The sequence below is a fragment of the Peromyscus eremicus genome, chromosome 13 (genome assembly GCF_949786415.1).
Source record: "Peromyscus eremicus chromosome 13, PerEre_H2_v1, whole genome shotgun sequence".
Taxonomy (NCBI): Eukaryota; Metazoa; Chordata; class Mammalia; order Rodentia; family Cricetidae; genus Peromyscus; species Peromyscus eremicus.
In genome coordinates this window covers 3,719,879-3,743,873 of record NC_081429.1, presented here as the reverse complement: position 1 = coordinate 3,743,873, position 23,995 = coordinate 3,719,879, and the positions used below count along the sequence as shown (strand labels likewise).

Below are 23,995 nucleotides of genomic sequence, written 5' to 3'. Positions count from 1 at the left end.
GGACAGCTCCCCACCCCACCTCCATGTCAACAATGGGACTCCCTTACATGCATCACACCAGGACAGCCCCCCACCCCACCTCCATGTCAACAATGGGACTCCCTCACAGGCATCTCACTTGGCTTTCTCACTCCCTCTCTTTCCTTGTGTTGCCTTTAGTGCTACCGATTTTGCAGATGCTTGCACAATGCAAGACATTTTCATTGTGAAGAATTCTTCGTTGAACCCCTGAAGCTTGTGTCCACATTCTGTTGGCAGACTGCACACTTGTCTGTTGTTGCTGCTGAGACAGAGTCTCAATCTGTAGCTCAGGCTGACCTAGGACTTGCATTCCTCATGTGTCTGCCTTCAAGTTCTGGGATGACAGGTGTGTAACCATGCCTTGACTTGCAGATTGTATATCTAAAAACTGGCCAAGGTGGCATTACCAGCACTTGATGACATGCAGCCCCCTTAGAGGGGTTCTTGTTTTCTCCTCTGTATGCTGGCAGCCTAGCATCTGGAACACTGGCTGAAGGATTTCACAGGTGCAGCTGCTCCTTTCATTTTTAGATTTATTTATTTGATGTGTATGAGTGGTTTGCCTGCATGTATATATGTGCACCATGTGTGTGCCTGGTGCCCTTGGAGGTCAGAAGATAGCATTGGATCCCCTAGGACAGAAGTTACAAATAGTCGTGAGCCACCATGTGGGTGCTAGGAACTGAATCCAGGTCGTTTGCAAGAGAAGCAAGTGCTTTTAACCAGTGAGTCATCTTCCCAGCCCCCTCCACACTTTAATTCGAACAAGTTGGGACTGTGATTCTTAGCAGGGCAGGGGAATCTCAGTTTCTTTAATCTTAAAGGAAATTATATTTCTCTTAATCACTGTTGCTTTTGCCTACTGTGAATTTTGTTGGGTGATTTTTGCACACCAGGCACTATTTTCTAAGAACCAACTTTTTTTCCCTCACAACATTGTGGTCCAAATAACTATTAATATGTCATTTTTACAGATGAGGAGACAGGCATAAAGAGGTACTTGGTAAGTGACAGAGCTCAGATATAGCCAGGAAGACTGATGTCAAATCTCACTACTTTAACTGTAAGACAAGTTCTTAGTTGTTTGTTTTGGGTTGAGTTAGTATAAAGTGCTGAAATGCTTCTCATGGCCAGTGGTAGATATATGTGCAATATGACTACCTTAATATGAACAAGAGACAATCATCTGGATTCGGGGTGCTGTGAAGCAGGAATGTGGCCAGCCCTCAGGAATCCCTGCCACCTAGATACAGGATAATCAGGATATTTAGCCCTTGGCATCCTTTTCCGCCTAAACTTCCTGCTTCCCTCCCCTTGGCCTGTGTCCTACTCTTTTTGTTACCCAGTCCTGCCATCCTTATGGTGGATCAATGGCTCCCCTAATAGAGCTTCATCTGTGAGCTCCACTCTTAATTCACAGGAAAGGACTTGGATGGACCAGCAGGTGCCCCTGCCTAACAACCATTGTGGCAAGAAGATAGGCCAATCTTCCTTGAGGGTGGATTTGGAGAGGTCCAGGGAGTTCCCAGAAGGGACTTGTAGAGCATGTCTTCTGCTTGGGCTGCCCAGCCCTCCTCCTTTTAGTAACAGCCTCTTCCTTCCTGGTTACATGCACGATCCGGATTACGTTGAGTTCTTCTTCTTATCTGTCGCCTACAGTAGGCAAGCCCAGAGCTAGGCAGACACCATGGCAATCATTAAGTCAGTCCTTCCCACTTGCAAGTGATGACCAAAGGTTGACCAGCTGTTCTTCTCTCTAGCACATGGTGTGAGGAGTCAGCCCTGCCCAAAACTCAGGAGTTTCTGAAGCTGAGATCACATGAATTTTGAGTAAGTTCAATTCTGTTTTAAATGATAGTATTTGCTGGTAAGACACTGATTTTTTAAAAAATTGTAAACTAAAAGTTATAATTAGAAAGATGAGAATAACTTAGAATATTAGAAAATACTGTCGATGCCATATGTTGAAACTATTTTTTTTCTTTTCTTCCTAAACAGCAAATGAAGGGACACCATTTCAAAACGGGCTGTTCAAATGAGTCATGAGATATTTATAGCTCTGCAGGGTGTCTCACCAACACCGCACTCTCATGTGGCAGAGCCAGAAAGTGCAGCAGCAGAAGATTCAACAAACGAATAATGAAATATCATAGGCCATGAGATATGGTTCTTTGTTTAGCGGTCAAGTTGACATTTTTGTCTTTAATAAGACTCAGAGTTGAGACAGCAATTTGTTGATCTGCTTTGCAAATTAGAATGCCTAATGTGGCAGTTACTCTTGACTGTTGGGCAGGGGAAGTAACTCAGTCGAGTTCTGACACTTAAGCTTGAGGATCTATCAGAGTTTGTAACCCTACAGTCTATGCAAAAAAGCTGGAAATACTGGGTGTCTAAAACGCAAGAACTAGGGTTAGGGATAGGAGCAGAAAGAGACAAGTGGATCCTGAAGTTCATTTCCCAACCAGAACTGCCATAGTGTGAGCTCCAGGGTCACCAAGAGCCCTTGTCTTGAAAAATTAGGTGAAGAATGTGACACCCAAGGTTGACCTCTAGCCATACACATGTATGACCGCATACACATGTGTGCCTGCATGTACCACATGCACACATATACTAGAAGTAACCCCCCCCCACACACACACACACTTGACTGTCAGCTTGATTGGATTGAGAGATGCCTAGATTAGCAAAGAACAACATGGAGTGTGTCCATGAGGGGTTTATAAAGACCTGCCTTGAATATGGGTGGCACTGTCCAATAAGCTGGGGGCTTGGATGGAATAAGCAGTGTTTTGCAGGAGGAGGAGGAGGCCAGACAGTGCAGGCACATACTTGGCTCCTTGATGTGAGCGTCACAGCTCTGTCAAAACCCCTGTGCCATCGAGGCCTGAAATCCCAATCTGAAAATAAAGCTTACCTTCCTTAAATGGTTTCAGGTATCTGTCACATGGACGAAATCTGACAACAGTACCCAAGTACAAAGCTTCCCAGGGACACAGCTTCCTCCAGGGATGAGGCCAATGATGGTTACTTATGTAGCCATTTTTTAAAAAAATTTTTAAAAAGTGATTTATTTATTTTTATGTGCATCGATGTTTTGCCTGCATATATGTCTGTGTGAGGGTCATACAGGCAGTTATGAGCTGCCATGTGGGTGCTGGGAATTGAACCCAGCACTGAGCTGTCTCTCCAGCCCTTAGTCCTGACCATTTTTTAAAATTTTAATTTAGCTGGATGTGGTAGCACACGCCTTTAATCCCAGCACTCGGCAGTGGTAGGCTGATCTCTGAGTTTGAGGCCAGTCTGGTCTACAGAGCAAGTTCCAGGACAGTGAGGAATACACAGAGAACCTTGTCTTGGGAAAAAATTAATTAAAACATTCTTTTTCATACAATATATTTTGATCATATTCTTTCCCCTCTCCAACTACTCCCAGGTCCTCTTCATCTCCTTACCTACCCAACTTCATGTTCTTTCTCTTTCAAAAAAAAAAAAAAAAAAAACACCAAAAATCAAATCAAACTATGCGGGTTGGGGGGAGGGGAAGAAATTCAAATAAGACAAACAATATCAAAATAAAACAAAACAAAAAGCACATAAAAAAAAAGCGAGCCAGGCGGTGGTGGCGCACGCCTTTAATCCCAGCACTCGGGAGGCAGAGGCAGGCGGATCTTTGTGAGTTCGAGGCCAGCCTGGCCTACAGAGCGAGGTCCAGGAAAGGTGCAAAGCTACACAGAGAAACCCTGTCTCGAAAAACCTAAAAAAAAAAAAAAAAAAAAAAAAAAAAAAAGCATGGAGTCTGCTTTGTGTTGCCCAACTACCCCAGAGCCTGCCCCGAAGTGTGGATGAAATTCCCTGTGACACTCCACTGGAGAAAAATGATTTTTCCTTTCCCAGCAGGTATCAATAATAGCTTCCTGGTTAGGGGTGGGACCCTATGTCTACTCCCCCTTCTCCAGGCTGGGGTTTTGCCTGGTTTGAACCTGCGTAGATGTGCATTTGTGGGTGCAATCAGTTTCTGTGAGTTCATGTGTGTATCAGCCCTGGTATGCCTGGAAGCACTGTCTCCCTGGAGTCATCCCCAGCCTCTGGCTTTTGAATCTTTCCCCTTCTTCTTCCACATAGATCACTGAGCCTTGAGGGGAGACATGATAGAGACATCTTCTTTGGGCTGCTCCAAAGTCTCTCACTCTCTGCACATTGTCCAGCTGTGGATCCCTTTGTACCCTCTGCTGCAATGAGAAGTCTCTCTGATGAGAGCTGAGTATTGTTCTACTCTATAGAAATATTTCGTCAGCATTTTGTCCCAAACTTCTTTCCAATAAGAGAAATTTTCTAGCCCTGTGCACACCTTAGTCTCTTGTCAAGCATCCCATAGCTAAAGATTCCTTGGAAATTTCTACATATCTTTCTTTTTTTTAATTATTTTATTTTTTATTTTATGTGCACTGGTGTTTTTGCTTGCATGTATGTCTGTGTGAAGGTGTCGAAATTCCTGGAGTTGTGATTACAGACAGTTGTGAGCTGCCATGTGGGTGCTGGGAATTGAACACCAGTCCTCTGAAGAGTGGCCATGCTCTTAACTGCTGACCCATCTCTCCAGCCCCTTTCACGTCTTTCTTAATTTTGTCAAAGTGTATAGGACAAGCAGCTTCTCCAGTAACTAAAGGGAAGTACAGACCTGGTTCCCCTGAAAATGTGGGCAGTCCCTCCCAGGGCAAAAGGGCCTAGCATGTTGTCTCAGCATATTGTCTCTCTAACAGAGCATAATAGGTGGGGAAGTAGATAATGAAGAGAGATGTATTTATGTAGTCAGAAGGTTTCTCTGGTCCTGCCTGGGCCCCACGGTCTGTGTTCCTCCTACTCTGTGGTCCTGTGGATGCTTATACAATAATAATTCAGAGGCTTAATATTAATTACCAATTGCATGACCTAAGGCAGGCTTCTTGCTAGCTGGCTCTTATAACTTAAATTAACCCATTTCTATTAATCTATGTTTTTTTTTTGTTTTTTTTTTTTTGTTTTTTTTTTTTTTGGTTTTTCGAGACAGGGTTTCTCTGTGTAGCTTTTTTTTTTTTTATTTTTTTTTTATTTTTTTTTTTTTTTGCGCCTCTCCTGGAACTCACTTGGTAGCCCAGGCTGGCCTCGAACTCACAGAGATCCGCCTGGCTCTGCCTCCCGAGTGCTGGGATTAAAGGCGTGCGCCACCACCGCCCGGCTTTAATCTATGTTTTGCCACATGTTCCATGGCTTTACTTGTGTCCCATTACATGTTGCTCCTTGGGCGGCTGGCTCATGTCTCTTCCCTTCTGCCTTCCTTCTTCCTCTCTATCTGCTTGTATTTCCAGCCTGCCTCTAAGCTGCCTTGCCATAGGTCAATACAGCTTTATTTATCAACCAATCAGAGCAACACATATTCACAACACACAGATAGATATCCCACAGCATATTTGGCTTATGGTTTTGTAGGCTGAACTACCCAAGATGGAGGCACAGTATCTGCCAAGGGTCTTCTGAGCTCACCGTAGTACAGCCAAAGATCCTCGTAGAGGGAAAGCTGTGGGAGGGAGGGAAAGGGTGGACTCACCCTTTATTGAGGCCCACTCCCTCGATAATAGCACCAACCCACTCAGTGCAGGCAGGTTCCTCTTCCCACTGCCACACTGGTTATAAAGTTCCCAACACATGAACTCTGGGGGCACGTCCAAATCATAGTACCTGTGAAGCACAATAGGATCTCAGAAAATGTTTAACTGTCCTTTCCTGCAGGCTCAAGCAACCTAGCCTCACCCTTACAAAGTCCACTTTGAGGAAGAGATTAAGGAGGGGCTTCTGTAGTTCTTGCAATCTACCTTTGAGATCTGTCAAGGGCCTTACTCTGCCCTAGACCTTGGGGGTAAACCACTAGCTCACACTCTGATAGGTGGAAAAAACACCCTCTCAACTACACAATCCCTCTCTTTTTCAGCTTCCCTCTCCTTCTCTCCCCCCTCCCTCTCTCCTCCCATTTTCTTAAATTCACAAAGTTACGGCTGTTCACCGCTCTCCATTCTAACCACTTCCTCAGTTAGGGGACTCTATTTTAGAAAGGAGAAGAAGCGGCCTTTATGGTCTGGACAAGAAGTGGGTGGCAGGGAACTACCAGAAGACAATCAGCTATTTGACTCTGGCTAGTGATTTCCAGACCTTGAGCTATAAGGAAATATAGCTGTCAAGCAGGCTTAGCAGGTAAAGGGCCTGCCAAGCTTGGTTACCTGAGTTAAGTCCCCAGAACCCACCTGGTAGGTAGGTTCCCCCTTCACCTCTAGGGAGACTATCTCCACACTCACTACAAGGAGAGTCCAACTTGCCCCTCCAGCCCAGCCCAGGAGAAAACCAAATGTTCTAAAGCAAACGCCCCCACCCCACCCCACCCAATGGCAACCCAGTGGTCTTTTCCTGGACTGTCTGGACTACCACTAGATCACTGACAAGATATGGTACTGCATACCTCTTAGGGCTTAGTGATAGAAGCCTTAGAGTTCTGCCCCTGTAAGAAGCCATCTTGTTATTAAGTGGCACAATGTTATTCATTAAGTGGTGCTGTTTACCGTGAGAGTAAAGCCACGTGGTACAACAAAGCCCAGTATAAGAGTTTGTTAGGGGAAGGGAACAGAAGGAGGTGCTTAGGACTTTGGAGAGAGGAGGGATAGATGGAACCCGCTTTTTATAAAAGGTTTCCCCCTGCACATGCGCATATGAGCTTACCTAGCTACACCATGCATGCACATAGATTACATGATCACACTGCACGCAAATTACGTGGGACGTAAGGCCCTGGGATGACTCTTGCTTGGCTGCTGGACAGCACATGTGCACTCATGTAGCTGAGGGAGTAGCTAGGAATTCTAACACATCTGCCACACACAGCTGACTATAAGGAAGCCCCAGACAGACTCATGTTGGAGCTGACGAGAGGAGGGAAGAGGGATGCTTGGTCAGTGGTCCTCAATTGCTACCATGACAGCTGGGGCCTCAGACTTGAGAGTGAAGAACCTTAAGAAAGCTTTGGATGACCCAGCCCTGGCAGCCATCAACTATAACATCATGAGAACTCTCCAGATAAAAGCACTCAGCTGAGACCAGTCAGGTACAGAAGTGTGAGAGTAAGAAATTGTGGGGTTTTGCTTTGGGGTGCTATCCAAACAAAATTGAGGTTCTCTCAGGGAGGAAGAGGCAGGAGACCACCACGGTCTGTGTATGCTTCCCATTGAGTTCCCTGTGTGCTTCTGAGAGAATGCACACAGACCCCACTGTAGGAGAGGACTGTCCAAGTGCAGATCAGAGCAATGCTAAGTCATTCAGCTGTAAACATTTCATATTTTTTAGAGTGTGATTTTTTCCAGCACAGAGATGAACCTATTTATTTTGAGAGATGATTGGGATGAAGACTGTTTGTCTTTCAAGTTACTGGTAAGATGGCTCCATGGGTAAACACATCTGCCACTAAGCCTGAGGACCTGAGTTTGATGCCCAGGACCCACACAGTGGAAGGGATGGAAGGAGAGAACCAACTCCCACAATCTATCCCTCCGGACTCCACACATATGTTGTGGCACTTGTGTGTGCCTGCAAGCATGTACATGTGTGTGCACAAACAGACCAAAAAATAAATGTAACTTTTTAAAGAAAGGAAAACTCAGGGGCTGTGGATATAGTTCAGCTGGTAGACTGCTTGCCTAGCATGCCCAGGGCCCTGGGTTTGACTCCTAACACTACCTAAAACAGACACGGTGGCACACATCTATAATCCTAGCACTGGTGAGGTGGAAGCAGGAAGATCAGAAGTTCAAGGTAATTCTTGAGTACATGGCGAGTTCATAGCCAGCCTGGACTACATAAGACCCCAGCCTGATGGCTGGGGCTATAATTTAGTGGCAGAGTACTTGTCTGGCATGTGCAAGACCCTGTTTGGCCATCTTTGCCAACATATATAGAAATTAGTGTCCACATTTATTGCTGTAGTACAGAATCGGGAGGAGAGCAGACTTTTAGAAGACTTTGACCTCCTTGAACTATTTCTTGGGTCCTATGTATGATTCTGCAGAGTGAGGATCTAACACCCAGACAGATCCAGAGTGATCTCTCTCACATCAACATACATTGGAGACTGCGTTAGTTATTTCTCTGTTGTTATAATAAAATACTGTGGCCAAAGCAACTTAAGGAAAGAAGCCTTCTTTTGGCTCACAGTTCAAGGGCAAAGTCCATTATGGAGGGGGAGTAGTGGTGACAGGAGCGTGAGGTGACTGTCACACTGACTCCACAATCAATACACAGAGAGAAATAAATACTGGCGCTTGTTCGGTTGGAACCTCCAGCTTGCCCCTGCATGATCCAGAAAGCCCCATTCCTGTCCCTTTCTCTCTTCAACCCCCACCCACTCAGAGAGTCTCCAAACAAAGGAAAGGTACCAAAAGCCCAGTTCTGAATTCTTGGCTGCCACTGCAGCTTCCTCCCCGAAGTTGCCAGCTGCCCAGGTCCCTGCCTAAAGCACTCAACCTTTGACTGTACTTGGGCACAATCCCAGCTTGTGGTGGACACATCATCACCCCTCACCTGCAACCTATAAAGTCTCCCTGTTTTAGTTGGAAAGGGAGGTGACATGGTTTCTCTGGCCTCGACCTCTGGGACTGGAGAACCCTCCCGGGAGTTGCTTTGCTCAAATAAACCTGTTGTTATACTTTTTCAATTCTGCTTGATCTGGCTTACTGTGTAGGTGGAGAAACCTATTAGGGGGAGAGGGGTGGCAGAAAACCTGTTAGTGCTTGCTAGCTTTCTCCTTTTTAGGCCGTCCAAGATCCTAGCCCAGGAAATTGTATCAACCACTTTCAGGCTGGGTCTTCCCACCTCCATTAATGGAATCAAAACAATTCCTCATGAGGAAGCCTGGAGGTTAGCCTATCTAGATAATTCTTCACAGGTGTGCCCATAGCCTTGCGTCCTAGGTGCCTGACAATATTAATGATCACAGGGCCCAAAATTTCAGCACAGAGGCCAGAATTTGCCTACTATCTCCAAAAAACATCAAGAAGCCTTGTCTTGAACATAGCTCCCCAGGAAACAAGCACACTGATACAGGAAGCACTCACACCCACACAGCTCTTTGCATACCATTCAACCGGAGTCACTCTGGAACCCAGTGTGTCGGCCACAGTGTCTCCTAGATCCCCCCAGCTGAGGGCCATGCTGTCTTCCCGAAAAACCACCTACTTCAGCACAAAGGAGAAAGGCTGGAAAGGTTTCTTCTCCTCAGCTAGAACTTTCTCTTTTCAGTTAAGGAAAGCTATCCATATGCATCTCACCAAAGCTGACTTTCTGGGAAATAACCAATATAACCAAAGCTATGTCCTACAGATTGAGCCATGTCCCCTCCTGAGTCACATGCAGAAGCCCTAAGCGTGTTATAACTGTATTGGATATAGGACTGAAATTTATAGCCACTAATAGGTTACAAATGATTTTGTACCTGAGTTAGAAGTATTTGCAGTTACAATTCACTCTGCTTAACAGCTAGTACTCTGGTGCTATCTGGGAGCTTATTCTATGTTACCTGGGATTGGTAATTACATTATGTAAAATACTGGATCCCTTCAGTCTTCTCTTACCACATACCCAAGCCCAAGCGGAGGAATTTAAGAGGAACCGTGGCGGCTCTTTCTACATGCAGTCACTGGGAGTCGGTAGTTAACAGGTTAGGAGAGACACGGTGAGGACAGGATCTGGTGGACTCAGGGCCGCCGCTTTCTGCTTTTTGTTTTGTCATTGCCTAGAGTCTGATGCCAAGATGCACAGCAAATTACATGGCAACAAAATGTGTTTTGCAATCAGCAAAGAGCAAAGGTGCCTTTAAATTTAGCATTCTGACTTCATTAAAAAATTTTTTTTATTCCAGCACATAGAACATGCTGTGAAAAAGAAATCACAGAATGACATAAAACAACCTCTCTGTCATCTGGGAGGCTATATTTAGAGTCATCTCTAAATGTTTCTGCGCCACTGGGACTGTGGGAAAGATTTTCCTTTTCATTATGCAACATTATGAACAAAAATGTAAGACAGCTAGTTTTAATATTTTTTGTTAACACCATATTGTTGAATGGTGCGGTGCCAGCAGCAAGGGAGAGCGGGCACAAAACCTGCTGTCCATATGCTGTAGGATAACAATAATAGCATGAGTGGAAACAAGAGACCGAGGAGCCTACAAGGTCCGAGCTCCGGGCGGGGGAGGTGGTTCAGTGTGAAAAGCACTTGGACCTGAGTTCGGCTCTGCAGAACCCACATAAGAGCTGGGTGTGATGCGTGGGCCCGTAACGCCAGTGCTGGGAGTGAGAGGGGAACAGGTAGATTCCATGCACTCAATGACCATTGAATCTAGCAGAAACAGCAAGGTTCAGATGCAGTCAGGAACCCTGTCCCAAAAAATATGGTGGATTGAGATTAGAGAAAGATTTCAAAGTTGACCTCTCCCCTCCCCATGTGGACACATAGGTAATTGAGTACACATGCACACACACACACACACACACACACACACACACAGAGAGAGAGAGAGAGAGAGAGAGAGAGAGAGAGAGAGAGAGAGAGAGAGAGAGAGAGAAAGAGAGAGAGTGAGTCTGATACACAGTCTGGATTCTGAAACAGAATTACAAGATGGCTCAGTGACCCATGGACATAAGGCTAGTGCTCCCAGGTGTGGACCCTATGAGGCTTTGGAGGCAAGAATCACAGAGAAGTCTCTAGAACGTTCTAGACACAATGCTGAGAGCCATTCAGTAGTGCTCCAATTCTTATCTTAGGGATTACTTCCTCCGGTCTTCCCATGCAGGATTCTGAGGTGTATTTATTTATCACCCTTCACACAAATAACAGTCTGAGAGGGAAGCATGCTTCAGTGATGCCAAGGTGGGGTCTGAAGCCCAAGTCTGGCTTTCATTCCCTCACCTTACCTGCTAGCCTGCTTTACCTCAAGTAGGAATCATGTATCTAATCCTTTGAGGAACATTTTTTTTTTTTAAACAAATGAAGTGACATGCCCAGGTATCCCAGAAGGATCTAGAATACTTGCTGAAATTCAGCTTCCCAGGTACCACCTAGACCAAGAGAATCAACTCCTTGTCAATTATCCTGGCAGGGCCTAGAAGGATGATTAAATAGGTTCTTTATGTGAAGCCAAGTTGGAGTGGTCTTTTCTTAGCACTGGGATCGAACCCAGAGCCTCATGCACAGGCAAGAGCTCTACACCTATCTGTACCCCCAGCTCCACTTTAGACCCTTTTTATTTTGAGGCAGGGTCTCACTAAGTTGCCCAGGTTGCCTCTGAACTTCCTCTGTAGCCTAGACAGGCCTTGAGTTTGCATCCTCCTGCCTCAGCCTCCTGGCAGCTGGGGTTCTAGCCATGTACCAACACACCCAGCTAAGCGTCGTTCTTTTGAAGGAATTCAGAGGAAGCCCAGAAGATAGAGTAGCTGCCCTCACTCTTCCCAGATGAGCTGGAGAGAGGAGCCCACGCAGAACGAATACAAACCTTTGCACAGCAGCAAATTGTGAAACCCCAGTGTGGCTTCCACCTGGCGCTCAGTGTACTTTTGGGCCCTGCTGCTTTGTGATCAGGTGGTATTTACTTGAGGAATAAAATCTTCATATTAACATAAGCAAAACATAATTTTAAAAAATCTGTTATAAAAACCATTCTGCTTTCTAAGCCAAATCTAAATGACTTTGGGGGAAGGCATGCCAGGAATTCTACTTTGTTAGCTCATGCAGTTACAAATGACTGCCATGTTGATCGCTGGCACTGTCTATTTTCCTTAACTGTTTGGACACTTGTCCTCTACCCCGCCCCCCCCCATACTCTCAATATATGTATAGTTTGAGAGCTGCCGTCAGAGATGATGTTACTCATCTTTGTAACATGGTGTTTGCTTTTCTCCGCTTACAAAACTCTCCCCCTCCACGAATTCTCTGCACTTCTCAATGAGCTCTGGGTTGCAGGCTAGCTCTCACATCGTTATCACTAACCAGGCTCCCCAGCCCTCTGAACTCTGGCTGAGTATGAACAATGAGAAGAATCAGAGATGGGTAAGAGGACTGAAGAGTGGCTCACATAACTTTAACCCGCATCTCTTCTACCTCCCTACAGGTTTTGATTTCCTCTAGTGCTGTAGATCTTCCCGGACTCCAGTTAACTGGGTACCACATACCCATCAGACCCAACAAGAGTGGAGACTTTTTGTCCCTGTCTCCAAGTGCCTTAGCATCCATGGCTGGGTCTTCAACTCTGCCTGCCTGTTTCTCCTTCTCCCTCTCTCTCCCTCTCATTCTTCCCTTCTCTCTACCTCTTCCCTGCAACTACATAGTGAGAAGAGAGCAAGTCCTGCGGGAAAATGACTCCTAGGTGTTGTAGCTACAGCCCAGCCCACCCCAGGTCTCAGTTGCCAGACATCATCATCTCATGAGATTCTGGAATCTTGTAGATGAGTGGCCGTGCTGGTGTCTGCAGCCCCATTCTCCCAGAGGAGAGTGAAGCTGAATGAGAACAAAGCACGTTATTATTAAAGACTGCCAAGCTGTGGGCAGTTCATTACTGGCACCGGATGACTGCAACAAAAGCTGTATAACCAGACTTGCACCTTTGAAACTGGCCTGCAGGTGGCCCCATGCTCATCAGCACCAGGAAGATGATTTGGAGACAACAGAAAGATTCCTCCTAAGGAAAGTAAAGAACATAATATTTTGACCCAAAATCTTGTACCTAGCACATAGTAAGTATAAATGTACATGTGTGTGTATATTCATATATATATATTCATGGAAAAAAAGCCACTTGGGATGGCAAATGGTACCCAAGGAGTAGACATTAGCAAGAATAATCACGGGAAAGGGGTGGATTGATGCCCTTAAGGCTCTCAGTGGGTTCAAAGCCTGCATAAGTGGGTGTTGCAAGTTTGGATCTGAGCTTTTTTGCTGTTTAATAGCAAATGGAGCCAGGAGATAGCTTAATAGTGCATCTATACGTAGGAGGGAGAAAAGGTGGGTTTAAAAGCTGGTTGTGAACATTTTCAGAGAGAATGCTGTCTCCTTGTAACAGGACAGTGTAAGGACCATAGCTGTTGTGAAGTAACAACCCTAAGGTACGGCAACAATGGGTTTTGGGTAGGTTTGGGGTGAGAGGGGGCTGGAGAAAGATTTCTGGTCTGCCAGCTGACTGAAGAATTTTCATAACAAAGATGGGTAATAGTAGCCAGGAAGTAGTGGTGCACACCTTTAATCCCAGCACTCAGGAGGCAGAGGTAGGCAGATCTTCGTGAGTTCGAGGCCAGCCTGGGCTACAGAGTGAGTTCCAGGGCAGCCAGAGTTACACAGAAAAACCCTGTCTCATAAAACAAACAAACAAACAGATGGATTACAGTTATTTGTACATAGTTGGCTGTGTAGTTTGGAATAACAATCACTCATTGCCCAAAACTCTGTGACATCTGCTTTACCAGCCTTCTGCTGGTGGCAGCTGGGAGTGAAGGAAACAGACAGGGACAGGGTCTGGCATGAGGCAGAAAAGGGTCAGAAGACCAGAGTTAGGGAAGAGATGTGGATGTGGAATTGGAAACCAGTCTCTCTATGTAGCCCTGGCTGTCCTGGAACTAGCAATGTAGAACAGGCTGGCTTGAACTCTACAGAGATCCAACTGCCTCTGTTTGCTGAGTGCTGGACTTAAAGGCATGTGCCACCACACCTGACTCCTTTAGCATTTTTGATAGTTGATCTGATAGCAACAAATCTGTTTTCTTTTCTATGAAAATGTCTTTACTTCACCTTTATCTCTGGAGAATTCTGAGTTGACTTCTTCATACTTCCTTTTTCCTTGCTGAGATTTCCTACCTCTTTCGCTAATTTCAAAAGTATTTTCCTTTAAACTTTAAAAATTACATTTGTTGCCAGGCAGTGGTAGTGTACGCCTTTAATCCTAGCCCTTGAGAGGTAGAGGCAGGCGGATCTCTATGAGTTCGAAGCCAGCCTGTTCTACAAAGCAAGTTCCAGTACACAGAGAAACCCTGTTCCAAAAAAACCAAAAATAAATAAAGTTGCATCTGATTATTTATCCAATATGTATGTGTGCACGTGTGTCAGAGGAGTAAGTGTTCTTTTCAGCATTAGGATTCCGAGGATGGAACTCAGGTGGTCCGCCTTGGCAGCAAGCCTCTTTAGCCAGTGACCTACCTCATCAGCCCAAGAGTACCCTTTTATGCCTTTGCTATCACTTGTCTACGACCTCCAGGTTATGTGCAGGGAACTTCATCCTCAGTGGAGCAGTGTGGAGAGGTGAGTCCTCGAAGAGACAGAGCCCTCATGAGGGGATTTGTGGCTTTCTCAAGGGAGCATGTTGGTTACCTAGCTATCAAGGAAGTGGGTTTCTAGTAAAAGTCGCCTTCAGGGCCCTTGCCTCTCTCTGGTGTGTATTCTTTTACCATGTCCTGATTTCTGCCATGCTCTGGGGCAGCAAGAAGGTCCTTGGCCCTTCTTGGCCTTCCTCAGTCTTGGATTTCCCAAACTCCAGAACCATGAGCCAAATAAACTTCTGTATCAAGTGTGTCACGGCAGCATGAGCGGCAGAGAAATCCTTGGACTATAGCAATGGCTGCACTGACGTCTCTGCTAATTCCAGCCCATGGAACAGGCTTGGGCCCTGGCCGTTCCTCTGGAGTTGTGCCGAGTATTGTGTCTTAGTCACTGTTCTATTGCTGTGAAGGGACACCATGACCAATGAAAATCCTATAAAAGAAAGCATTTAGCTGGGGGCTTTCTTACAGTTTCAGAGGTTTAGTTCATTATCAACATGGCAGGGACATGGCCGCACCCCTGGTACTGGTAGCTGAGAACTATGTGATAAGTTTTGGATCCCCGGGTATTGGGCATCCTCTGCCACTGATTTAATAAGCCAATCAAGCCGAATTAATAAATCCAGGTTTTAATGTGTAATGTGGAAGATACCCAATAACCGGGGATCCAAAACTTATCATTATGTCCTGATCCATTGGCAGAGAGAGAGAGAGAGAGAGAGAGAGAGAGAGAGAGAGAGAGAGAAACAGTGGGCTTTTGAAAAACTCAAAATGCACCCCCAGTGACACACTTCCTCCAACAAACTCACACCTCCTAATCCTTCTAATCCTATCAAAGAGATCTACACCCTGGTGACTAAGCATTCGAATATAGGAGCCTATGAGGGGTCCATTCTTATTCAAACCACCAGACTTCAAGTATTTTTATTTTTCCTGGACATGATGAAATTCTGAATTTTAGTATGTTCCCCTGAAGTACATTACACTTTCCTAAAAAAAATCATCTTAGTTGAATTCTGTCTCTCTGGGGAAAAATACTTGTCCAAAGTCATAGAGCTAATAGGTAATTAAATTCAGATGATTAATTATATTTTTATTATTAGTGGTGGTGGTATTGAGATTGGGTCTCACTATGTAGTCCTGGGTGGCCTCAAACTTGCAACATTCTTCCCACCTCTGCCCCTTGAGTGACAGGATTAAAGGCATGTGTCAGTAACTTATGCATGGCATAAGTTAAGCAAAGATAGCCTACTCCTCTAAATTCTTATAAAATTTAATAAATTCTATAACATCTAACTTAACAGATATTGCTCTCTCAGCCTCCACGTAGTTCTTTTTGAAGTGAAGCCAGATTCGAGCTCAGTCTGTGGTGGATTTTATTTACCCTCTTTCTTTGCTTGCTCTGGGCTTATGTCTTATGGATTCAAGGTGGTAGTACCTCATTCAAGTTTTGGAAGCATGGCACCTCCTCACCACCCCCCCCCAACTCCATGAGATGAATCCTCAGGTAAGAGGGAGCAGGACAAGGTTAGTTGGGGAAAAAATACAGGATCTCTAATCAAAATCCAGGCAGAAAACCACAAACCCACTCCTCGGTGATAAGCTTTCATTAAAAACTGTTTGATGTTTAGATGACCAAATTGAATTGGACATCTTATACTGTTGTTTGCTAAACTTGCTGACCTTTTGACCATGGAACCCTATGATGTTTGGGCCGATATGTCTGTGTTCCTCCCAGAAGCTTTAGCAAAGGTCCAGGATGCCTGTCCTGGGTCAAGTGCCAGAGATAGTGTGGAGAAGACACTCATGCAGGCTCCCATGTTCTCCCTCTTCTGTCACCACCTCCCACAGTCCACTCTCACGAACACCTTCTTTCCTCTTTGGACTACCAGCCAGCATCCCGGTTCAGATCTACTCTGAGTAATGGGCCTTTCTCGTAACCGCACAGATCCTACGGCTCTCTGCAAATCTGGAGACTGGCTCCTATAGGAACCCCAGCGCTGCCAACACCCCCTGGCATCCCCTCCTGCTCCCATCCATCTCCCTCACTTCTCCACTCTCCATGATACTGCGTTAGGGCCTATGCACCTCCTTCCACCCAGAACACTCTTTCCTGGGTCTTCCATGCTGGCTTTTCTCAAGAGACAGAACATATCCAAAGGGAGTGCCCCTCTTCAGAGATGTCTGTCTGAGCATCCAGAAATCTCAGCCTGTAGACACACAGTTGTAGCAGGAGGGGTCAGTGTTCTGGGGGCAGGCTTAGTACTGAAACATTGTCCTATGGCACTATTGGCAAGCGGAGCAGACACATCGGTGCCTCCTGTGTATCACAAATGGCTTTCCCATGTTCCTTCAGGCTGGAAGGCTCTTGCCTGGCTTTTGGAGCTAGTGTTCTGCTTAGACCAGGGAAGCCGAGGATTAATCAGCTTCCAGAGGCACCCCCTATCATGACTCTCTTTGGATGGGGTAATAGGTATTTTGCCCCATGCTGCTGTCCTCCAGTCAAGCCCAGCTGTCCCCAGCAGTCACCTACTCATGAGGGCATTCTTTCCTTCCTCGCCTCAGGTCTCTGCCTTCTACTGAACACCTCCTTGCCCTTGAATCTGCCTTACTGTCTGAACCCAAACTAATGAGACAAGTACACATTTCCTGGCCTCAAATTGGCCACCCTGACAACTGTAATTACTTCCTCCTCCTCCTCTGCCTCCTCCTCCTCTTCTTGTGTGTGTGCATACTTGAGTGTGTGTATATTGCATGTATGTACATGTGAGGATGGACATATGCACGCCACAGAGTGTGTATGGAGGTTAGAGGACAACTTTTGGGAGTTGGTTCTCACCTTCAACAGTTGAGGCATGGCCTTTCTTGTTTCTGCTGCTATGACGCACACCCCCCACTTTCCGGCCCCTGAGTTTCCGGCAATCCTCTTGTATCTACCCGCTTTCCACCTCTCAGTGGGAGTGCTGGACTTACAGATGCACAGCTGCATCCAGTTTGTTTTTGAGACAGGGTTTCTCTGTGTAGCCCTGACTCTCCTGGAACTCCCTTTGTAGACCAGGCTGGCCTTGAACTCAGAGATCCACCTGCTTCGGCTTCCTGAGCGCTGGGATTAAAGGCGTGCGCCACCACCGCAGGTAATGCATCCAGCTTTTTACATGAGTTCTGGGGATCCAACTTAGGTTGTAGGCTTGCTGAAGACTCTATTCTCAGGAAACACAAACTAAGGTATTGAAACCCCATTCAGGCTGACCCACATGGCCATTTCCTGCCCCCATGGTCTCCTCAGGTCCAGTGCAATTATGGTTGAATGGAAGATGGAGAACATGAACCATTCACATCAAGTCTAAGATCACTTGAATGTAGGACCAATGAGTGCGTCATCTGTGAGCTGATAGAAATGATCAGCTTGGAGCAGTCACTAACCAGAGCATAACCAGACACAGACTGTCGGTAGCCAGACTCCGTGTGCCTGTGTGAATCCCTGAGCAGAGCAGAGTAGTTTTCTCAGAATGGGGCCTTGGGGGGTAAATGTGAGGGTGAGACCAGATATTTGCATCATAAAGGGTCTCTCTGCTGGAGTGAAGGCCGAGAGTGAGCTGATCGCCTCTTAGAAAGCTTCTGGGTCTTTCCATAGCTGGGTCTCCATGGAAATTAGTTTGCAGAAAGGAGCTATTTTAAGGACAAGCAAAGACAGACCTGGTAGGCTGGGGTTAGGGAAGGTATCTGTGGGAGAGAGCTTTGCTCAGTGACTCACTCATTTCTGTGGTTAGAAAGCCACAGGAAAGCGACAGAAATCTGGACGGAGGGGGAGTGAAGTGGCTGCCCATCTAGTCCCACCGGTGGCCTGGCGGGGCAGCCACCGCTATCTGGATCCCTTGCGTGGTGATTAGAGGCGGACTCATTCATGCCAGAGACCATAATTATGGTAACAGGAAATCTGGGCTTTGACCAGCTTCATATAGCCATGCAAAGGAGGGCAGATTTGCTTCTTGAAAGAGAAAGTGACTGTTGATCCACAATTTTAGCCGTGATGGGTCATCTTAGGGGTGGGGCAGTTTGTGAGCAAAACTTGTTAACCTCTTACGGAGCTCAGTGAAGAAAACTGAGGTGACAGGGGGCCAATATCCGACCTCCCATTCCTCAGCCATACAAGGGAAAACTTATATGCTGGAGGGTGGGGGTAAGACAGAATTGCTAGGAAAAGAGACAGCTTGAGTTGGTTCTGGGGGACAGTGGTGGCCCAGAGCCCAGGTCAGGGAGCTCAGAGGTGTGTACAGGACTGAGAGAGGCTGGGAGGACGAGAATGAAACTTCAATTGTAGTGTTTCCAGTTGAGCATCAGGGGGCCCCAGCTGACCACACACAAAGCTAGGTTCTTAAGACAGCTGTGTTGGATCATGGAGGAAGAGGAAAAAGGGTCTAGAGACTGCACAGGTGACTAGCGCTCAAAGTGAAGGGACAGGAAGCATACATAGGTCCTACCTTGCTGCTTCTTCTTGAGGCCACAGAAATGATAGGGGAGGCCTGGACATCTACAGGAAGGAGCTATTTGCTACTCCATGGATGGGCAGCTACAGGCACCCCCACATAGTAAATCAGCCTATTATAGTAGCAGGAAGTGTCCCATGGGCCAAAGGCACTAGGGTCCTAGCCCTCAGCTCTGGGGTCACAAGGGAGTTTGAACCAAGGTTGGATCCCAGGAAAAATGAGCTGAATACAGCAGGGTGGAGCATGCCTGTACTTCCTGTGTCTTCCTCTAGAATATCAAGGTAACTTCTGCTGTGTCTCTACCCGTCTCTTGGTCTACTGGGTCAGAATGCTGGGGGGGCCCTTGGTTTACTCATCTACTGGGTCAGAATGCTGGGGGGCCCTTGGTTCATTCATCTACTGGGTCAGAATGCTGGGGGGCCTTGGTTCACTCATCTACTGGGTCAGAATGCTGGAGCCTGGAGATGAGGGTGAAGTTCTTTGTGGGGGCCAAGTAGTGAATCTGTAGAGAGATATTCACCTAAGTAGAGGTGAGGAGTTATTCTGGAGTATTCTCAGCCTTGAGTCTACCAGTTCACAGGGACTATCAAAGCAGGCAGTGAATAGTTTAGTCAGTGCCTCCCAAGAATGCTGCTCCCTGGAGCTCTGTTTGGAGCCCAGGCCTGGGGTCTGAGAGCAGGAGGGATGCTGAATATCTCAAGGTGGAAGGAATGGTGACATGGGCCATAGCACCTTGCAAGTGGTACCAGGCAGTATCTATGCTAGTCCCCTGGCTTGAAGCTATTCCCTAACCTGTGAATTCATGTCCTAGGGATGTTTTTTATGGGTCTATTGTCCCTGAAACAATCAACATTGGTCAAAAGCTAAGAAGAACTTGTGGGCTGTTGGTCAGCCAGCGTCAGAGGACACTTGTGGAAGTTGGGTGGCTGCAGGACATTTGGAGTCTCATACAGCTTTATGCATGAAAGTTATGTTATCTACCCTTGTTCATGTCGATGCCCAACTCCAGACTGTCTCCACGGTGAGGATACTATTTTCTGGCCATCAGGAACCCTCAGCTGCCTCCTCCTGTTCCAAAGTCTCACTGCAGTAGTTACAGCACAAGGAAGAATTGTGGCCCTGGGTATCAGGAAGATGCCACACAGTCAGGAACCTAGTTAGAAAGGCACAATTTATTGGTCACACAGACTGGGAAACATAAGGGATATACCTGCTTTCCTGCACACTCTGGATCTGGTTTCCTACATTAATCCTGATCCATCAAAAAGCAAGACAGAAAAAAGACACCACCATCCTGTTCTGGTATAACCAAGGACACGGGGCAAGCCACACAACCTGGGAAGAGGCTGCACTGTTTTGAGAGCCTGGGACCAAGGCTCGCCTTTCCTGACGGCAGGCTGGAGAGCTCAGCCATTGGGGACAGTGGCAGCGATTCTTCCTCAGTACACCAGAAATGCAGTGGGGGGGGGGGACATGGGGGTGTGCTTGGCCCAACCCAGGGTGTGGTGGTAGCTGTCCACCTAGAGCGGCACAGGGAGTACTGAGCCATGGGTTCAGCAGGGGTCTGACATGGTCGGCTTAGGTTGGGGCCAGATCTCTTCATTGTCGAGTTGGAGCTGATCTCTGACTCCCCCAGACTGAAAACCCTGTGACAGAACCCCAGCCTTAGCTGAAGCAGCTTGCATCTCTGAAGTCGGATAGGGCCGGGCTCCTTGTACCCCCAGTTAGTTATGCAGATTCTTCAGGTCGCTGCAGTGGAGCCCGGCTAGCTCTAGGTTTTGCTGGCTTTTTTTTAATGCTTTGTTTAAACTTCTCAGGACCTACCATTTGGGATTGGTGGGTCAGGGCCCAGGGTTCAGGTTGACTGAAACCTCAGCTCTGGAGGCCAGCCAGACAAATGTTCGTAAAGCACTTAACATAGCACATGGCACCTGACCATTATTATTATTAATATTATTATTATTATTTATATCTTCACCCTCAGACGAGTGTCTCAGTTCCTTTCTTTAAAAATGGTGACTGGAAGAAGGTCCTGGAGTCCAAGTTCTGAGACCTGGGTGTGGCTGTCTGTTGTCCATACGGTTAAGTGTTTTCCACCCAGCTTCGGCATCTGCTGCCCAGTGTTGCAGCCAGCACGCTCTTTGGACCACAGAGAGGCAAGGCCCTTTTCTGAAAAATACACAGCCTTGGACTGGAAGCTGGGTAAGAGGAGCTAGCAGGAGGCCCTGGGAGAGGCATCCTGGGAGAGGCTTTGGCCTGCTTTGTGCTGTTCCTCCAGGCTCCCATTGCCAGTAGCTCATCAAGGACTTCACTGTAGGATGAGAAGAGAAGGGCTATTAGGGCCTTGCTATCTCCAGCCACATTTGACCCCTAGTGCTGTGAGCTAGATCAGGCTGACATGAAAGTACACTTAGGACACTGTCCTAAGTGTCTTATATGCTAATTGATATGTTCTGTGCATAGACTATATATGAAACAGATACATGTTATATATATGAAACATGAGTGATAACTGTAAAAATGATAACATAAAGTAACAGCATATGGCATAATCTATTTCTCCCCATAAATCCAATAGCAGATACCATTAATATCCTCTTTTGACAGATTAAGAAGGCACAGAGCTGGGCAGAGACTTGGGATTTAAATCCGACACAGAACTGCAGTACAGCGTTTGTCTGGAATATAAGGCCCTGAGTTTGACCGTCAATACTGCAACAAAATACAATAATGGGCCGGGTGTGTTGGTGAAAGCCTTTTATCCCAGCACTTGGGAGGCAGAGGCAGGCGGATCTTTGAGTTCGAGGCCAGCCAGGTCTACAGAGCGAGTTCCAGGACAGACAGGACTACACAGAGAAACTCTGTCTCAAAAACAAAAAACAAAACAAAAACAAACTATAATAATAATAATACAATAACAGAACAGCCAGTAGTGTGGTTCTAGAGTCTGTTCATTTCTCTTGTGGTACTGGGGATTCAGCTGAAGGCTTCATGGAGGCTTCGTGTGTTTCTACTACTGAGCTTAGCTCCCAGACTGCTGATGTTGGTTGCTCTTTTTTGTTTTTTTGAGACAGGGTTTCTCTGTGCAGCTTTGGAGTCTGTCCTAGAACTCACTCTGTAGATCAGGCTGGCCTCGAACTCACAGAGATCCGCCTGGCTCTGCTTCCCAAGTGCTGGGATTAAAGGCATGTGCCACCACCGCCCGGCAATGTTGGTTGTTCTTAAGACAGTATCTTGCCATATAGCCCAGGCTGACCTTGAACATCGGCCTCCTGCCTTGAACTTTCAGAATGCTGGGATTATAGGGTGTACTACCGCATCCAGTCTCAACTGTGTTTTTGTTTTTTAAACATTGTTAGTTTTGCTCTAGAATAAATATATTCTATTAGAAGGGGATATTCTGCCTGAAGTTTCTAAAACACCAGGGATGTTTTAAGTGCATATATTAATTACAGACAATAAAACTGAAATATATAGGGCTCAACACACCTGCATGGCAGTCCTGCCAAGCAGCCCCTCCTCCTGGCGGTGCTTGCCATGGTGGGGGAGCTCCGTGTTGTCGCGGTAGTCTCGGCCTTTGGAGTGCTGCAGCTGCAGGACTGCAGGGCTCTTGACCGGCAGCGGCGGCCGTGGAGCTGGGATGGGAGTCGTCTGTTGGCTCATTTCGGACCTGGAAGGCTTGATAGGCCTCTTGGCTGGCACCGGGGCTTGGGAACTGGCCGAGGCCTTGGGTTTCCCTTGGTTCTTGTCCGCGCTGGGCACTCTTCCGTCAGCAGAGGAGGAACAGGTAAAGGAGCGCATCCGGGGTGTGGGGCCAAAGACAGGCACGGGGACCTGTTTGCTTGTCCCCTTGACACCCTCCACCTCTTGGGTTTTGGGGAGCAGGATGCTGGGTGGTGAGATTCCTGGGTCTGGACAGGGTGGGGGCTCCTTCCGCAGCATCTTGGGGGACTCCTGCTCTTTCCTGGCTGCCAGCTTAGGGAAGGAGCTCACGGACCCGTACAGCGGGTTCTCAAACATCTCCGGCTTCGTCAGCTGCAGGTCCTCCTGTAACAGAGCTTCCACTTTGCCCAGGTCAGCAGGTCTGGAACCACGGGGAAGAGGAGAGTGGAAAGGAAACATGTTTAGAAGTCAGGGCCTGGGGAGTAGATGCTTCCTGCCTCTGGGCTTTCATTTAGGGGAGATACAAATGTTCTGGAACTAAGTACAGTAGTGGTGGTATAACATGTAAAACACCAAATGACACCAAACTGTTCATTTTCCCGGGGATAATTTTACATGAACTTCACCTTGATATATATCAAACGCAGGGTCTCACTATGTATCCTTGGCTGATGTAGAACTGACAGAGACCCATCTGCCTCCCTGTCTGCCGAGTATTGGGATTAAAGGCATGTACCACCATGTCAGGCTAAAGGTAGTCCGGACAGCCTCATGGTCCTCCTGCCTCCACCTCTTCAGCATATCTTACCTATCTGTGTTACCATAACTGGTAACACTTTTTAAAATGAGTATATAAACAAGAGACCGTGGAGCTGGGTGTGGTGGTGCATGCCTTTAATCTCAGCACTTGGGAGACAGAGGCAGGCAGATTTCTGTGAGTTTGAGGTCAACTTGGTCTATATGGTGAGTTCCAACACATCCAGAGAGCTACATAATAGAGAGATCCTGTCTGAGAGAGAGAGAGAGAGAGAGAGAGAGAGAGAGAGAGAGAGAGAGAGAGAGAGGATGGTACTGTGACGTTCCAAGTTTTTCCATGTTCTCAGAGGCAACCTTAATTCTGTTTAAACCACAGCACCCGTGAGCAAGTGGGTTACCCCTGGAGATTTAGTAGAAAGGGTAACATGTAGGAAGCTACCATGTTTGTGTGAGACGCTGTTGTGACAGAGCAGAGCTGCCATGCCCCACAAACCCAACCCAGGCCCAGGGGCCAATAGTCACAGTATTCTTCCCATGGCCATCAAGCTTTCTCTCTGGAAGGCTCTGGGAAGCATGGTTTCTGTGACAATCTCAGTTGTCAATTTGATGATCTGGGAGACAGTCTCTGGGAGATTGTCTTGATTAGATAATTATGTGGGGAGACTTGCCCACTGTGGGCAGCACCGTTCCAAA

General features: G+C 46.8%; 1 protein-coding gene and 1 long non-coding RNA gene across 3 annotated transcripts in view; one reads left to right on the top strand and one right to left on the bottom strand.

Moving 5' to 3' along the window:
- Positions 1-73: 73 nt before the first annotated feature.
- Positions 74-3,312, top strand: LOC131923426 (uncharacterized). The gene is made up of 3 exons (XR_009382611.1): positions 74-367; positions 1,782-1,851; positions 2,020-3,312. It is a non-coding gene; the product is annotated as an uncharacterized LOC131923426 (long non-coding RNA).
- A 16,723-nt stretch (positions 3,313-20,035) lies between these two features.
- Inpp5d (inositol polyphosphate-5-phosphatase D) overlaps positions 20,036-23,995 on the bottom strand; it is a 113,464-nt gene continuing 109,504 nt past the window's right edge. For both annotated transcript variants that reach the window (XM_059278260.1, XM_059278261.1), the window contains 2 exons: positions 22,373-22,967; positions 20,036-21,194 (listed from right to left, as the gene is read on the bottom strand). In XM_059278260.1, the coding sequence (XP_059134243.1) occupies positions 21,192-21,194; positions 22,373-22,967 (598 nt within the window). In that variant the 3' untranslated portion in view covers positions 20,036-21,191. The remainder of the gene's footprint in view (positions 21,195-22,372; positions 22,968-23,995) is intronic.